This window comes from Camarhynchus parvulus, chromosome 4, assembly GCF_901933205.1.
Source record: "Camarhynchus parvulus chromosome 4, STF_HiC, whole genome shotgun sequence".
NCBI lineage: Eukaryota > Metazoa > Chordata > Aves > Passeriformes > Thraupidae > Camarhynchus > Camarhynchus parvulus.
Window position 1 is genome coordinate 31,920,874 of NC_044574.1, and position 18,096 is coordinate 31,938,969.

The window sequence follows — 18,096 nt, forward strand, 5'->3', positions numbered from 1 at the left end:
ATTAATGGGGAGATGAGAACATGGCAAGAATAAAAGAAATTGAGATTCAGTGGGAAGCTAACATTTAGTGGGAAATATTATGTAGCAGATCCTCACTGATGAAAAGAAAATCTGCATTAATCAAAACAATGTGAGAAATAACAAACTAAAACATTGACCTAGTAAGAAACATGAAATGGATAGATTGGTTAGGGATCACTAATTGTTACAGATGCAGAAGGACGAGTGTAGTTTCAAACTGCTGTGTTGTGTAGTAGCCTCTTCCATGAAACAGATTAGTGTGGTTTCTTCCATATTTTGAATTTGTAAGAGTATAAAACATCAGCATAAAGGAGAGGTTTGGGATGAGTACTTGGAGATTGCAGTAAAAGTTTGTAATATTAAGGCATTAAATAGTCTTACCAGATATGGTAAAAAAGTAGCTCCTTACCAGACATGGAAAAAAAGTAGCTCCTTTTTTTCCTATTTCAAGAAGCCACGGATAGGGTGGTACAAAAGTTGTTTTGATGCGTGTTTCTATCCCCAGTGTCTGCAATTCAGCTAAATATTCCTCTTTTTCTCCAATATCATCCAAACAATGGACTTGTTTCCTAAAATGAATATTTACTTTCCATTAATAAGTAAATGGCAATGTAACAACTTAATCTTACTCATGTGTAAATGAATTCTTTTTTTTTTACTAATTTCTACCTTATATATATGAGAAGCAATTCCTCCATACATGTACATATATCTATTTCTGCAGTAGAGTATGTAAGGAAGAATCTCAGTGTTGCTGTAAAAAAAGACCTCATAAAACTGGTATATGCAATGCCTATATTTTCATTAGTTATTTTACTCTAAGCATAAAAGTATACATGTGCTAGTCAAATAAAACTGTGAGGTTAAATTTTAGTTCTAGATTTTTTTATCTTTGTTCAAGAAACAAATTTTCTATTGAGTTTATATGCAAGAGGAATTCGTTATTAGAATCAATTTTTCTAAATTACTGTTTTTTCAAATACCAGAAATAGACTGGGCTTGTTCCGTGATGTACATCTGTTGGTTTTTGTTTGGTTTGGTTTTTAGTGTAGTGAAAAAATTGGAAATTTTCTTTAGAGCATGCACATTTGGTTGCTTTTGACATCTCAGTCTGGTTATCTGAATATTCTGCTTGGTGTGCTTAATATGGCATTATAAAATATTTCTTCTCATAAAGAAATGGGTAAGTCCATCTGGTAGTAGACTTGAAGTTATCACAGCTATTTAAAAGTAGTCCAAAAGAAAAAAAAAGTGAAAGAAAATTCTTTAGAGATAATAAAATGCCAAAGCCAAATTTACAACAGGCATCTCAGCCCTCTGTTCCAGACAGGCTTCAGTTTGGTGTCTGAACTTGCGAATGCAAAATACTGATCTACATGTAAGAGCCATTTAATTCATGGGTTTAAATGCACAGTTTTGATTGTTACCTATGGATGTCTATTGGTGTATCAAACCAAGAACAGGCAAAGCTACATGTAATACTACAGATGTAATTTTCTTCATTGTCCATGTTCTATACTTGAGTATGCTGATGCAGTGTTGTGTTGACCATGTGGTGCAAAAGGCAAAAGGAGTGAAGTTACTTTGTGATCTTCAGTAGTATATTTTCAATGAATAATCAAAATAATACTAAATTGCTAGATGAAGGATAGATTTTAGGAACATTATTTGACTAGCAAGTCATAAAAAGGGATTTTCCTTTATTGTTTTTACTTTCTATTCCAGTAGTTTGGGAGATACTTTGTGAGACTAAGCTAAGTGCAGCTTTTAAGTCAAAATGATTCATTCATTTCAAGTCTCTTAGAAGGGGGGATAATAGAAAAAGCTCTGTGAGCACAACTGAATCCAAAAGCCCAACAAAATCAATTGCCTGTGTATTGATCTTGGTGGAACAGGGAATGCAGTCGTCTCCAGAACTGCCAGCAGCAGGGAATTTGCAGACTTCAGTGCTCAGTTTCTTTTTGTTTGCTGCCCTCTGCGGTTGAAGCTGTAAATTAAAGTGGACTTGGCTGCATGGGGTTAGCTTTACATACTTTTGAACAGCCTCATTTTATTTGCTACCCAAAAAGAAATTAAAACTTAGAAACTAGATAAAATACATGATTTCTAGCTTCTTCTTTACCAGCAGAAACACAAGGGTTTTTAAACTTACAGCTAATTGCAAGATTTCAACTTCAATTTGAAGTTGAAAAGGGAGGCAACTCCCATTCTCATTTTTATCTCCTTGGCTGGTTTAGGGGAGCCCAGTTGATCTGTCAGTGTGTTCTGCCTCCCTGCAAGGAAGGACATGGTTCCATCACTGGGTAGGGGTGGGCCTGCTGCTCTTCAGGGCACCTTGAGGCTCCAAGAGTAATGTCAGTAGGCCAGGACTTCTAGGACCAAAAATTCCACAATTCTAACCCCATATACATTTTAAATTACTTTTTTGTTCATTTGTTTTGTGTAAATACACCCATTTGTTGGTATCAACATTTCTGTGAAAATTAATTTTTTATAGAATTCAAAGGTAAAAACATGCAGTATTTCAACATACAGTAACTGAGTTTGGAGAAAGGATGGAAAATAATTGTTTAGTAACGTCTTCTCAGATTATTCAGATGCAAATTGTGGATTTTTTTTAAGATAAGCAAAAAACCCTCTAAATATGGCAAGCATTTCCGGTAATTCCTGTATATCAAGTTGATATACAGCAAAGCTATCTTCTGCATTTCGCATCTGTTATTTTTTCCCCTCATGCCTTCTTATCTCTGTAGAAGAGAATCCTGTGGTTTTTTCTTAAATTAGTCCTAGTCTCTCTTAAATTCACACATTTTAGTAGTCAGTTCATGAAACTAATTTTAGTAGTGTTTCTCTACGAAAGACTTGGATGTCTATAGTTGAGTTCAAGCTGTACTGCTGAGGTACAGCTGTGGATGGTGGAAATATAAGGGCAAAACTCCAGAGGAGCTTCACTTCCTAACCCTTCTGTGGAGCACAGCAGGTTTTTCATCAGTGACATTTACTTCCCTCTGCATTCACAGGAATAATACTTCCCTTACTTGAAAGGACATTGTGAAGATAAGTGTATAAAACAACAGCTGGGGTCCAGATATTGCATGAACAGCTCACAGATATGTGAGCACCAAGGTAGTTCTGAAGGACTGTTGGCCTTTCAATAGAGCAGAGTTGGCAGGTTGTCCCAGTAACACCAAAAGCAGCAAGAAAACTGCTGTAAGATGTTTAATTACCTGAAATGGTCAAAAGCACAGTGTTATTGCTTGCAGAAAACAGAAATAGCTGTGTGTTATAGCTCCAGTCTACTGGTGGCAGTTTGATTGGAGGAAAAAGTGTTACATACTTGGTCACCAGTGTCATTCTTTATGCAGGACCCTGTCTTCTTTGATGATTGCTTTCTAGGGCACACCATAATTAGCGTCTAGGTTCTGATAATTACAGTTATGGAGAAGCAAATTTTAAATTCAGAAATGTCTTTAATAAGAGGATTTCTCTGTTTCAGAGATATTTAAGCCAACAGTTCACTGTAATTCTGTGCTGCATGAAAGCCTACATCAGATGCTACAAAGAAACTGAAGTTATTTAGAAAGTAATTAATGCAGCCAAGTTTACAGTTGATTAGATATCCCATTGAGAGCTGCACTATTTTGCACCGTCATGTTTTCATGCTCCTTGAATAAATCTGTCAATTATTCTTCTGTTCACTGAAGAATTTCCTTAATACTATCTTCAATTGCTTTATCCCTTGGTTGTGAGAATTTTCAGATGAAAACAATGTATTCCACTGTCAAAAAAAATGCTTCATTATGTCAATAAGGCTATGCAAGATAAAGCATTTCACAGTACTGCTGAAACAAATATTAATGGAATGCATAATTTTTTGTTCCCTATCTTTTGACCATAGGATTTAAAATATATCAGTTCCTTTTCATAGGCTGAAGTGGCTTTTTAACATAGTGATGCTTGCATGATGCATATTCCTTATCTCTGCTCAGTGCTTGCTTCAAGACATCAAGATTCAGAATTAATGTGCTTTGTGAGAAGACAAAGAATGGCCAAAAGCAATACAGATAAAGTTGTGTCTTTGTTGCTGATCTGATGGGTGATTTCCTGCCTGTGCTGGAGAAGACAATCATTTAAACCATCTTCCTAACAAGGAATCTTTAGCAGCATTAAATGTAATTATCTAATGCAGTGATGTTAAAGAAAAGGTCAAAGAACCCTCTTAGCTTTAAGAGTGTAATTTTTAAATGTTTAACATCTTCCAGTCCTTGGAAGAACATCAACAAAAAGAAAAGTGTTAAAGCTACCAGTGAATGACAGCTCTTGAACACAAATATCCTCTATCTTAAATACCATCTTCATTCTTTGATTTTATTCCATTTCTTTCCCCTATTTGTTTTATGTCCGTGTGTTTGTTGTTAAAGTGACATAGCATTTCTAGCACTTTGCTCAGTGTGTGCCTTTTCCTTCCCTTTTCCTTCACAACTGCTCCAGACTGATCGCATAACCCCAGATGACATAGATTTAGAAAACGAACCCTGGTATAAATTCTTTTCAGAGCTGGAGTTTGGACGTCCGGTAAGTGAGGACAGAATACTGATATTTCCACTTTAGGAAAAAATCTTTTTAGAATGACGAATTTAAATTACCAAATTCACCAAGTATAAGCCAGTAAAATTAATATAAGGGTTTTTTTTGAGGATGGGCAGTAAAGTCCCATAAATATAAGTATTTTGTTTCAAATAGACTCTTAAATTGCTAGAGTAGTTATAGTAATAGCTTTAATAAGGAGTATGTATTAGATAAATAGTAGTGTGTAAGTATTTAATAATAAGACAAATTCCATTATAAACAGGGATGTTTGCTGGTTTCTCTCAACTTTTTGCATTTGGCTGGATTATTTTTGAACAATCTTCTAGGACAGAATAATATGACCATTTGCATTAGGGAAGCTAAGTTACAGATCATATCTTTTACTTAAAGGACCAGATCTAAATTTAAATGTATGAAGCCAGAAACAATTTTTTTTACAGCAGGAACTACTGAGAATTTTTTTCCTTTTCTTCATCTCCTATATACATGCATGCAGAATATGTATTTTTTACCTGAACACAGAGATATGGGTTTGCTCTGTTTTCAAGCTGGGCACCCGTTTGAATGGACAGACTTCAGTTCTGCTCCAATTTTCACAGAGAGCCATTACCCAAAACAAGGGCTTTGGCAAACAGGTGCTGGTTTAGACCTGCTGCCAGCACTTACGTCTAAAATTATAAACCTGAATGGTTCCATCTGGCCAAAACACCTAAAAATCAGAAATATCTCAAATTTTCACCTTTGATTTCCTTAGCACTTGCAGTTCTTCTGCAAATACCATAGGCTTAGTTGTATCTAAGCACCTAAGGCTGCTTGTATATTTTTTACAATGGTAAAACAGTAGCACTGTCCTTGAGGCAAGACTGAGAACTAGATTTCACTTCCTCCCTGCACAGTGCCTTAACAACTAGATTGGAGATGCACCTGCTCTTGCTTTTGCACACTCCCTCTCTGGCTCCACAAAGCTCAAATTCTTTCCTGTACACTCTAACATCTTTAGGAAAAAGGATAGCAAATATCTTCATCCCAGAAGAGTGTCTAAGAGGATACTTCCAATATCCAGACAGGCAGAAAATTAAATGTTAAAATCCTCTTAGAAAAAGGAGGCAAGTAAATCTAAGCACTCCCTCGGTCTTTTTAAGCGTTCTCATAGCTCCCCAAGATCGTCCCCGAGATTTTTTGAGTTTAAAAAGCAGAAGCCACAGGCCACAGACAGGAAATCTAAAGACATGAGCTTGAGAGTATCAGGATTTAAAATATCCCCATTCTTTTCATTCCCTGTCAGCCAGTAGTTCTCTGGAGGCCTATCAGAATTTTAATTAGTGACATGCCAGCTACATGAGGAGCCTGAACACAGACACAGGGCCTTGGAGGACACCCTGGAACCAGGCACCTTAGTCCCTTTCTGTAGCTAGCCGTAAGCCAAAATCAAAACTCCCTGCTGCTTCAGGGAGAGCAGAAGAGAAAGCAAATAATATACACTCTTTTAAAACCTTAATGTTTTAATCATAGCATTTTAAAAATTACCCATTGAATATCCCGTGAAAAATTTAAAAAATAATAAAGGTAGATATATCTGGGTTTAATTTCTTGTGCAGTGGTCTATAATGTTATCACATTGTCATGGATTACTTTTTATCTCCATTATCCTACCATTCAAATGGTATTATCATTTCTCCCTCTAGGTGGGCAGAAACAGTACAGATAAATTCTTCTGATGAACCATATCTCAACAATATTTTACTGATAACAATAACTTTTAAGATAAAATATATTTAAATTCCTCCAATAGAGCATAACTGTGATGCTTTAGACCTTTCTCTTTCAGTGTTAAAACTTGCTGGTATTTATTCAACCATTCCAGTTGTAAATTTTACCACCTAAAGTTACTAACATTTTATTAAGATATTTTAAAAATAACACATGTATCCTTCCATTCTACCCGTGTGTGTCACTCTTTGTATCTGACGCTGTCAACACTTAATTTCTAACTGTGTCACCTTTTCCACATGTTGCATTCCTTGCTGCCATTGATCCTCCTTCATTTCATCTCTACACTTCTGCTTTTATGATGCAGCCACCTAAAAAGCTTTTGGACTATGTTCAAGACAGTTCTTCTGGTGTTTCCAATGAGGTAAATGAATGGTTCTTTTTCAGATGATTCTCTTGGGAAGAAGGGTTGGAATGTTCACCATTTATGTCTTAGGTTTGTTAAAATTTAGTGGTTTCCTTCTGATAGCTATGAGACACTTCTAATTCACAATCATTGTATCTTTGTCTTCATATCTTTCCAGATCACTAGTGCATTTGGATGTTGATCTTTTATCCTAGGAACTGTGAGTCCTTATACCCAAAACTTCTCAGAGATTAACACCCAGAATTACACAACACTCCATACGTCTCTAACTATTTGACAAATTCCCACTTTTCAGAGTTGGGCAAGTGCATTGCTCAATTAATCCATCAGCACAGTATATTTTTTTATTAAAATATCTGAATGCAAATTCTGTGTGTCAAGTGAAAGCTTTTGTGGCTAAGCTGTTATTTCTCCAATTAAGTATTTATGAATAAGGTTGCTCATCAGGTAAAACAGCAATTAATAGTACTTCTGTAATTTATAACTCAGGATTGACAGTTGCTGTCAGTACTCCAAATAAAATTAATCAAGATCAGGTAGTGGGTTGACATTGCCCTACTCTGAGTGGGAGAGATTCAGGCTTTCATTCCTTCTCCACTCCCTCCCCATTTTTACAGCGTTAGGGCAAAAGTCAGTGAATCCTCTACTGGCAACTTTGCTTCATGTGGTGGCTTTACTTCATCCATATTTGTGATTCACTCTCATCTTCTGTAGTTTCTCCAAAAGTTAAACTCAAATTGTGGTCTAAATTGTTAATTGTTTGCTATTTACTCTGGTGTGATTTTAAGCTCTCTATAGATCTAGAAAAAGCTCATAGTTTTGAAATTTGGGCCCAGTTCTCTGAAAGAAAAAGCTTCTAGGCCTTTTCTAATTCCTGTTGGTTTTCAGTATATCAAGAAAGACAATTCAAAAGCCCTAACATGACTTTGAAATATTCCCATGCAGGTCTGAGTAAAATGGCTATTAAGTGACACTGGTTTTCTCTTGGATTAATTTACAAAGTCCTATCTTTAATTTTGAAATTTTAGTCATCTTTAAATATGATAAATCATGTTCAAAAATGACAGCAACTTAATACTTCTCCAGAGGAGAAGACTATTCGAAATAACTTGATAAAGTATTATAACCATCATGCAAGCCTATTTGTTATTTTCCTTTTACTTTTGCCTACTTTCCCTAGCTCCATTTTTAATCAGCATTAAAGCCTTGATGCATGAAAACAGCTGAAATATTGGGTTAATTCTAAAAATATATATCATTTTTTTAGTAAAACCAAATAAAAGTATTCAAAAAAGATTTTATTTGGTAGTTTGGAATTGTCATCTTCAGTATTTATGTTTTTTTCAAGTTGCCTTTATTCTTATAGAGCAGTGTTGAATATTGTGGAAGATGGCTAATTATTTTTGGAGATGGGAGAGATGTGTTCAGTTGGGCCAACCAAAAGTAGGTCAGTAAACACCCAAGAGCTGACAGGACAGCTGCAAACAATAAAACAAGCAATAAAAAACAACCACTCACAGTGTTTGTTTTCACCTTTCCTCTATATGTCACATCAATGAAGCTCTTCCTGTGGAGAGAAGGTATAAACTCCACACAATCTATAAAATAATATATGCCTGTAGTAGAAATTAGTGTTGTAGAATGGGCGAAGTACAGGATCTGTCATAGAGAAAAAACTTCAAAGACAGCATCAAATAAAGTATAAAAGGGCAAGTTGCATTCAAGGTGATAAAAGAATCTTAAAGGATGTAAAGTGAAAGCCAGTAACCCAGCAGTCAGTTGTGGCATGATAGGCACTTCTAGCCATCTGTGTATAGCCTGTGTATGCTGTGAAAAGGAAGTTTCCTCTGGTGGGATTTCCATTGTGTGATCCCATAGCCTTCCATAGGAGACAGTGAGGATCTGCTCCACCCTTGGGAGTGACATCATGGTCTGTACAGGCATGGAGCCACTACAGGTGATGGGAAGCAAGCACTGCCTCAGGGCCATTTGGCCACTGTCACCTCCCAGGTAGTCAGTGGTAGCAAGTGGAAGTGGCTGGCATCCGCACAAAAGAATCCACAAGGACAATTTATCTGCAGTGTTTGCACCACCTTGTGCAACAGTTCTGAGATCACCTGTGGTCCTGAGTTTCCTTCCTGACTGCTTCCAGACCATGGCAGTGACTGGTCAAGAGAAGGAAGATGGTCGTCGCCAGTTCTGAAATGAGACTTGGGTGTTTTCCAGGACAGGCTGAATGTGTGTTTTATGGGTAGTGCAGGGAAGCACACAGACCTGAGGCCTTTGCTTCCTGTGATTATACTGGCTGGAGATGTGAACAACACTGTGTCTGGCTTCTATGGTTTTATTGCAGACAGACCTCATAGTATTGATATATATCTTAAAATCATTGCATTTGGAGAGTGATGGGACAATCGTCACAAAGTACTTTTAAGCCTTCAGAGGGTGTAAAGAAAAACTTGAAAATAAGAACTATGTGAAAATAGCTCAAGTTTTAGATAACATATTGTTTCATATTGTGGCATGTTTGTGTGGCTCTCCCCACCCCACAGTCCTAAAAAGTCTGTTCCCAAATATTGTAAGACTACTGGTGACTTCTTTACCTAAGTGTCAGTTAAGAGATCTGGGTGAAGTTCTGTTCATGAACTTGCAAATCAAATCACTGGAGGGAAAAAATCCAACAAAAGAAAGGACTTGTACAGCCCATGAGTGCCATTACTTCAGTAGTCCTTCGGGATAAAGATGTTTCCATGCAGGGAAAAAGCCAAGAAGGCTCTCTATAAAGGCAAAAAAATAATTCCTGCACCTTAGAAACCTGTATGATAGTTCTATTTCTAGTCCATTGGGTTATGGAAAGCTGAAGTGACATGGCAGGAACTTGAAAGAAGTTCAATTCTTGAACCTGACTGCTTTGTACCCATGAAGAAATAGCCCAGGAACCAAGCAGTTCATTCTAGATTCATACCTGGGTACCAGAACTGTAATATTACTTAATTCTGACTAAAGGCTTAAAATGGTTGATTTAAAATCAGTAGTCATTTAAGGTTGAATTTGTGTTAACAATATAATTATGGAAGTTCCATCTCCCAGTAGCTGCATCTGTAACTCCATAAGCATGACTAATTTTCTGTGATGAGAACTGCTCTTACCAGGATTAGAAGGTGTATAAGGCCAGTTGCTCACCACAAACGTCATGGCACTGACAAAAGCTTCTGGCTATTATTGATTGTAGGATTTTGGTGAGTAACTGAGGGATGAAGAGAAGCTTTGCAGACCTCATATGTACATAAAAGAATAATCTTCAAATTTTTCTGTTTTTACAGTAAAGATTTGTTTCACCTGTTCTGTGTCTGCTTTTGAAAAAGCATTATTTGGGATCATTATGTAACAGTGCTTTAAAGGAAAAAAATTACTGAAGTAGAATAAGTAATGAAATCTAGCGATGCTTTTTGAAAGCTGCATAATTTATTCTCATGAAATGTTGCAGTGTCTGTGATGGAGTGCTCAGGATGTTAATTATCGTGGGCTGCTGTTATAGGATTTACCACAGAATAACAAGGAGTCATCAAACATGATAAACAAAAATTGTCACTCTTTCTTCAAATACAAACATAACAATCCATGTGTTTGTTTTCACAGGCTTCCTTATATCATCACTATTCAACAGACAGAGGCCTGGACAGGCCCTCCAGGTAAGAAGCACTGTCTATACTTCACAGACACAGATTATCCGGCCTGAAGGTCTTCTTTGGGACCTGACACCAGCAGATTTTGTGAAGAGTCAGATTTTAACATTCACCTTGTGAGCTACTGGCAAATTAGATGCTTGGAGTGTTGCTTTTGATACTGATGTGTAGATTTTATTTTAGTTTTACAAGGACTTAGTGTTTGCATTTAAATTAACCACACTGTGTTCTGGGTCTTTCCACTAACATCCCTGAGCTTCTCTCTCAGCAGCAGTGATTTATTCTTTACCCTTACTGCCTGCAGTGTATTCAGTGCTGTTTTCCTAAGCATGATGCCTTGACTGTTCTCAGACTCTATCTTTTTCATATCTTTGCACCTAAACTCTAGTTCCAAAAAATAGTCTAACATACCTTGATGCATTTATTTCAAAGAAAATGGCATAGTAATGTTGTGTACAACTTTAAAACAATCAGGTTAAGAACAAATTAATATTTTCACTGGGAAATAGGCTGTAAGATATGTGAGACCAGTACTTCTTCCCTTTATGTGTTTTTCATCTGTAAACCAATAATATAATTACGACCTTACTTCTTACATTCCTGAATTCTGATCTCAGAGTCGGACTGCTACTGATCCTGCTTTTTTCTGTAGTTCTGCAAGTACAGCGAGTGACTACAGAAAGCGAAGGAAGTCAGAGCCTGCTGTGAGTCACCAGAGGGCACACAGTGACCAGAACGCCAACAGACCTAACCTGGGCCATACAGACACACAGGGCTCATGTTCCACCCTTAGGAAGCCTTTAACTAGCTCATCTCCTTCTTCTCCATCACGAGCTAAAGGTAAGAGGAGGCCACATTAGTTGGCAGAAAACTGCTGCTGATGTGTTGTACTGTATGTGGGTAGCAGCTGCCTGCTGTCATTTGGTATGTGTCCCCAGGGGATGTGAAGCAACAGCTTTGGGCCTTTCCTGAAAGGCTGACTTCTTCATTTTTACAGGTGTAATTTTAAGCTGGAAAGCTGGATTTGTAACAAGGAGTTTCCAGTTTCAACTGCTTGTTCTAACAAAAGAGAATTGACTAAAAGAAGACTAATAATTCTACCACAGTATATAAACCCTATTATTTTTATTAACTCTACTACTCTCTTACTAGATTATTGTGATTTTAAAGCTAGTTTATTATATTGAGAAAGCAAATTGAGAGAAATAACCTGTAAGATTAAAGATGTGTGTCCAGGATAGTAGACCTTTTAAATCCATAGGTGATGTCTTAGCTGTCAGTTATCAAGACCTAATTTAATCAAGAAAGCATCCATAGTCTGATTTTTTACTTTCTAAATCCTAGGAAGTATTTAGTACAGCTGATGCAATCTAATTAGCTCACTTTTGGCAAGCGACTCAGCATCCTATTACTGTTTTCCATATCTCTTCAGGAAAGAGATCACAGAATCAGTTGTTCATTTGGGTTTTTGGAGATTTGAATGGGTTTTTCTAGAAAACAAAAAAGCTTCCAGTAAAACATAGAATGGAAGTAATATATAGAATAATACTGAATATAATATGTCTCCATCTTTTCAAATTATTATTTTTATTATCTCTTAATTGCTCTATTTTGTAGCTATACTAATCAATAAACTTCTGTAACAGTAAATTCTCAGTGAAAAGAACATAATATCCAGACTGCAACAGAAAGTGTCAAAGAAAAGTAGTGAGGTACATTGAGAGTGAGGTGGTTGAAAAGCAAATGTATTTTAAACATTTAAAACATCGAAGTGTTGTAGCAGTAATTTTAAATGTGGATTAACTCATCCATTTGGCTTACCAGGCCAGGCAGTAAAAAGTTAATAGATTCCACTTGCCTGCATGTGCCTTTGACTCTACCACCAATAACAAGCACTAAGCATGACTTCAACACTTCCTGTGTTTGAAAGTCCTTCCATTAAGAATATCTTCCACAGCCAGTTAGCTTTCTCTCTCAGCATTATGACCCCTGTAGAATGTTAATTTTTCTTGAAATTAAGCAATTTGTTAAAGAAGGAGTACATTATAAACTGTTTGATCACCACGAATTTTGAACTTAAGTGTTTCAGTTTCAGATCTAGATTCCATTTTTTTTAGAAAGGAGACTCAGATCAGGAAGGATGCTTCAAGCAGCTCAATGTTGCCATTTGAGACTTTTTTTGAAAGTTCAGTACAATTATGAAAGACCACCATTCCAGATTTGTCTTGTGGTGTCTTCTAGATCTACCATGCACATAAAAATATGTCTTAAAGCTTGAAAAATCAGGCCTTTTTTATGGAAGTCAATTGAAGGGTTATTTTTACTTCTACATTGTGGTTAGGCTCAGTAAACCGATACACCTTCCTTTACACTTGTATAAACACTTTCTGAGCTGCCTTGTTCTGCCCTGCATAAGCTGTACAAAACATTGCTTCCTTCAGTGCTGCCACACAGGGAAGGAGCAGGCTACCTGTGAATGATATGGAGAAATTTCCTATTTGATCTGATACGAAGATTCATCTTTATTTTAACTATCTTAGAATATGTGGATGCTGTGAACTCTGGGCATTATACAGGTTAAAAATCATAAACAACTTTTTCAGAATGCTCCATTGGAAAAGTCAGTATTACCCTGAGGTCTAGATTTGTTGTGTGGCTTCATCTTTAAATCCTTTGCAGCTTTTATTGTCCGTTGACCTGCTTTAAAATCCCAATTAATCCCCAATTAATGCCTGGTTTCTTATGTTGCTTTGATGGCAGGGGTTGTAGAGGAGATAACATCTCCATAATTAATAAAGAATTCTTTTTGTTGTTTAAAATATCATGAGTGCATTTTTGCAGCTGGAAAATAACTTAATTATTAGCTCTGCAGTCCTAGCCTGTAACAAACTATGTACTGACCTAAGCTGATAGATGCACTAATTGCTACCTCTTTTCTAGTCTTTCTAATACTTGCTGATGCTAATTCCAACTTTCTGAATCTTTTAATTTCTGGCAATGTCTCTTTTTTACCATGCTGCTCTACGGATTATAAAGGTGGGGATATTAGCAAAGTATATCCATCCCTTTTAAGTTACTCAGTGCACAACTACAACACCTCAAATGAATTAGATTACTGTAGCACTTACAGACAACATTTAGCTGTTCCAAATGATTCGAGAAGGGCAACCAGCTACAAGAATGGCTGGCAAATGACTCGCCAAAATGCAGAAGTCTGGAGTAGCACAGAGGAAGCTGCTTCTCCAAAGAGGAAATCTCGTAGCTGTGATGACCTGTTGACAGATGATCATGATAGCTATCCCGATGCACAGGCCAAGGCTGAAAGCATGGGCTCTCTGTTATGTGAGGAGGACTCCAAAGAAATTTGCCCAATGAACTGGAACTCCCCATACGCTGAGGGCCGTGGTAGTGGCAGGTCAAGAGTTCGTCACAGATCTGCGCATGATGCTCCAGGTTTCCTGAAGATGTACAAAAAGATGCACCGCATCAATCGCAAGGACTTGATGAATTCTGAGGTGATTTGTTCTGTCAAGTCCAGAATACTGCAATATGAAAAAGAACAGCACAAAGGTATTCTTCAAGGTTGGAGAGAGTCATCTACTGAGGAGGTGCCCAGAGACATGGTGCCAACCAGAATATCTGAATTTGAAAAGTTAATTCAGAAGTCAAAATCAATGCCGAACCTTGGTGATGACATGTTGTCAACAGTTACATTAGAGCCTCCTAAAAATGGCTTGTGTCCAAAGAGGCGATTTTCTATTGAATCCCTGCTGGAAGAAGAAACTCCAGTCAGACATCCCTCTCAGGTACAACGGAGCTACAAGTCTAAAACCCTGGTGCCAATTCATATTGAAGTGACCAGTGATGAGCCACAACGATCACATATAGATTTTTCAGACAGCGATCAAGATGGAGTGGTTTCTGATCTCAGTGACTTTATCCAGATAGAGGGTTCATCCTTTTGTAGTGAAAGTGACTTTGATCACTTTTCCTTCACTTCATCTGAAAGCTTTTATGGATCAGGCCATCACCATCACCACCATCACCACCACCACAGGCATCTCATCAGCTCCTGCAAAGGGCGATGCCCAGCATCCTACACCCGCTTCACCACCATGCTAAAACATGAAAGGGCTAAGCAAGAAACCACTGAAGATCCAAGGAGACAGGAAGCAGAATCCGGCCTGTCTAAGATAGCATTCCTCGTCAGTCCAGTGCCTTTCCGGAGGAAAAAAAGTGCAGCTCCTAAAAAACAAACTGAAAAGAAAAAATGCAAGTCATCTGTGTTTGAAGCACTAGATTCTGCACTTAAAGACATTTGTGACCAAATCAAAGCTGAAAAAAGGCGGGGAAGCTTGCCTGACAACAGTATATTACACAGACTTATTACTGAGCTGCTTCCAGACATTCCAGAAAGGAATTCATCTCTTAAAGCTCTGAAAAAGAGTCCCACGCACCAGCCTTTTCATCCACTGCCTCAAGATGGTGCTATCCATTGTCCACTGTACCAGAATGATTGTGGAAGATTACCTCTTAGTGCCTCTTTTCCAGACATGGATGCAACTAACAACAATGATAGTGCACTGTGTTTCCAAGGTGGATTAATTTTCTTCCTCTATCCTTGTGATTGACTTATCCAACCTTACTCCCTGTGTTTCCCACCCTTTCTCATTCCACTTTGTGTCGTCTATAAGAAGCTTTCATCCCACAAAATTGTTAGTGAAGGACATCATTTTCACATAGGTGTTGAGGATAGATAAATTTGCTGTCTATTCACAAAATATATGACAATGTAATCATGACAACTGAAGTAGCAGTGCATTTCAACTAATTGAAACTAAATTAGTTCTATAAATTATGAGGATGTTATTAAGCAGTAAACTCATGCATGATCAGATGCTGGTCAAACTAAAACCAAAATGCAGATAACCCTTTCTTTATCACTAAGAAAAAAAGAATGCGAATCTAAAATGTATTTTACTATATAATTTTATTAAATGTAAGTAATAAAAATGCTGTTAATTCTGCCAGTATCATAGAAAGTCAATTCTGTTTTCTTATGAGTCCACTACTTTGTGTTACTTTTTGTGAATAGATGTTAAGGTCATTTTAGGAAGTTTCCATTTCCACTGTCCAAACAATTTCCAATTTCTGTGGCAGCAAAACTAATTCTTTCCATAGAATTTCAAAATGTCTGTGAAATTTTGAGAAATTTCCTGTCTTCTTAGAAGGGAATTTCTTAATAATCAAAACATGAATGAAATTGTCAGGGTAAGTATGAGCAATCTGTTTTTAAAGTTACTGCTTTGAGTTGTTTGTTGCTCTGCCTCTTTTTTTAAATTTTTTCTTTTATTTTAATCAAAAAAAGAAAAATATAGTTAACATATATTCTTGAAATCCCAAATGGATGTAAGAGAGAATGTCTTTAATATAGAAATTATGCAATATTTGATCAGACACATCCTTATTCTCACATATTTTTGTGTAACTTTTGCAAGTAGCACAATAATAAATATGTATTTCAAGAGAAATCAGAATTGAAGCTATTACCATCTTTTCTTAACTAGTTGTAATAAGCATATTTAGAATAGAAAATTTGGAAAAAAAACAGCTATAAAAGGCAGCTCAGAATTGAATTAGTCATAATTGAGGCCTGATCATAATTAACCCTGACAGACAGTACTACATGATGAGACTGAAGTTGATGAAAAATGTGTTTTTCACATATTGTAGTTGCTAAATGAGAACTTTCCAGTCTGTGAAAAATAAGGAAATCCATAGTCTAAAGTAAATGTGGATTTCTGTTAGCTTTTGCAGCTAGGAAGGAGCCTGGCATGAGGAAAGTAATACACTCTGTCAACATTAATATCCCTAAAGTAGTGTGGAGAATGAGTAAAGCAGAATATTCCATTAGTTTCCATCAACACCAGTCATGGCTGAACTCTACTTCTAATCAAGTTTTCGTGTTTTGTTGGATGTGTGTGCATCTCTTATAGCCACACAGAGACCTGAAGGTCATAGCAGATGACTGAAAACCACCAGTACTGCATAAGGAGCTGTAGAGAAAAGAAGATTTTTTTTTTTGTCCTAAAGCTTCTGTATTTTCACTCCTTTCCAATATCCTGCTCTTACTGCTAGAAATATAAGAAAAAAAAATAGATGTGTTTGGAATCATTCATTATATCTTTAGGTTTATGCAGTAGGTGTACATCCTCCTTCAGGAACACATGCCAAATCAAAGAAGCTGTCCAGAGCTGGGGCTATGATATACTTATTGGGAATGACATGCTTACAACCAATGGCATAATTAATAAAATGATCTCTTTACCTCCAGTTTATTTATCAATGGCCACAAGTTTTTGTGGCTTAGCCAACAACCAGTTAGAATGGATGAGATGATCTCAGTTCTCTTCTTTGTTCCACTTGTATTTCTTTAGAAATGCTTGACAGATTGTGGGAATGAAGTCAAAGGAAGACAAACACAAATCACGTTTTCAGTAAAAAGTACCACTGTGGTAGTAGGAGAATAAAACAGTACTTCTCAGAAGTTAAGAGGCAGTTCATTAAATAGTTCTATTTTCATTTCACATTTGCAACTTGCAGAGCTATAGAGTGTATAAGATTTTGATTTTATCCTTATCAAAATATGAGAAAATATTCACCATCCTGTAATAAACATTGGTAAACTGCTTTAGAAAAGTCTGCCACATAGATTGGTGGGTAATATGATTTGTATTCCATCTCTTAAAACAGAGTTGTTTTATCAAGTAACATCCTTTTAAATTTCCTTGTGCTGCCTAACATGTGCCCCTGGTAAAGTAGAAATGCATCTTAGATCACTTAGGAGGAAACAATGTTTCTTCACATTTTCTCATTGAAGCATGCTTGAATCACGTGTTGTGCATGTAATTATGTGTTTACATTGCTGGCATTCCAAAACAATGTCCAGCAACCTGATGGAGTCTGAGTACTGCTGTCATGTCTTCCACTTGGCCCAGCAGGGGAGCATCCCTTTTCACAGTGAGGCATAAATACACTCTCTTGATCCTCAGTCATAGAGTTCCTTCTGCTTTGGATCAGAGGACAGCCTTAGCCTTTGCTTAAAGTTAGTTGGTTTTTTTTTCCTTTAAAGGTGCTCTTAACCATCATACCACATGCTTTTCTTTCTACTAAATGTAAAATTAGAGATTCCAATATCTTTTCATCCCGCTAAATGAAAGCAAGTAGCAGCACAGATTTGAATGGTTTTGTTTATCGTAGTTTCACATAATTTCTGTTTTCAGTAGACCAGGAGTCTCCTGGAAGCTATTCTTCTGCTTTCACTGATGTGGGACGATGTACTCCAAGGGAGAGAAGAGGAACTACAGACAAAGAGGTAGTGAAACAAGAATAAGTAACACAGCAATATCCATGTGGAAAATTGGAAACATATTTGAGACAAGATTTGTCTTGGTTTTAAGACTATATAATGATGCAAACCAAAGGAACAGCATCTTCCTTTTTCATGAAGGAGATTGGTACTTCAAGAAGTTAAAATAATATCAGGCTTTGTAAGATAAGCTGTGTTCTTCTGTTCATTATTAAATAGACACAAATTCACTAGTTATTGATCAGCTCTGTCAAAACTGATTGGAGTGTGTGTTTGGAATAGAGAAAAATAAC

General features: G+C 36.7%; 1 protein-coding gene across 19 annotated transcripts in view; it reads left to right on the top strand.

Annotated features, from left to right (window-relative positions):
* SORBS2 (sorbin and SH3 domain containing 2) overlaps nt 1-18,096 on the top strand; it is a 144,690-nt gene that overhangs the window by 104,285 nt on the left and 22,309 nt on the right. For 10 of the 19 annotated variants that reach the window (XM_030947876.1, XM_030947879.1, XM_030947881.1 and 7 more), the window contains 4 exons: nt 10,388-10,440; nt 11,087-11,274; nt 13,471-15,030; nt 17,718-17,809. In XM_030947876.1, the coding sequence (XP_030803736.1) occupies nt 10,388-10,440; nt 11,087-11,274; nt 13,471-15,030; nt 17,718-17,809 (1,893 nt within the window). The remainder of the gene's footprint in view (nt 1-10,387; nt 10,441-11,086; nt 11,275-13,470; nt 15,031-17,717; nt 17,810-18,096) is intronic. The other 9 variants (XM_030947878.1, XM_030947882.1, XM_030947888.1 and 6 more) reach the window with 3 other exon arrangements.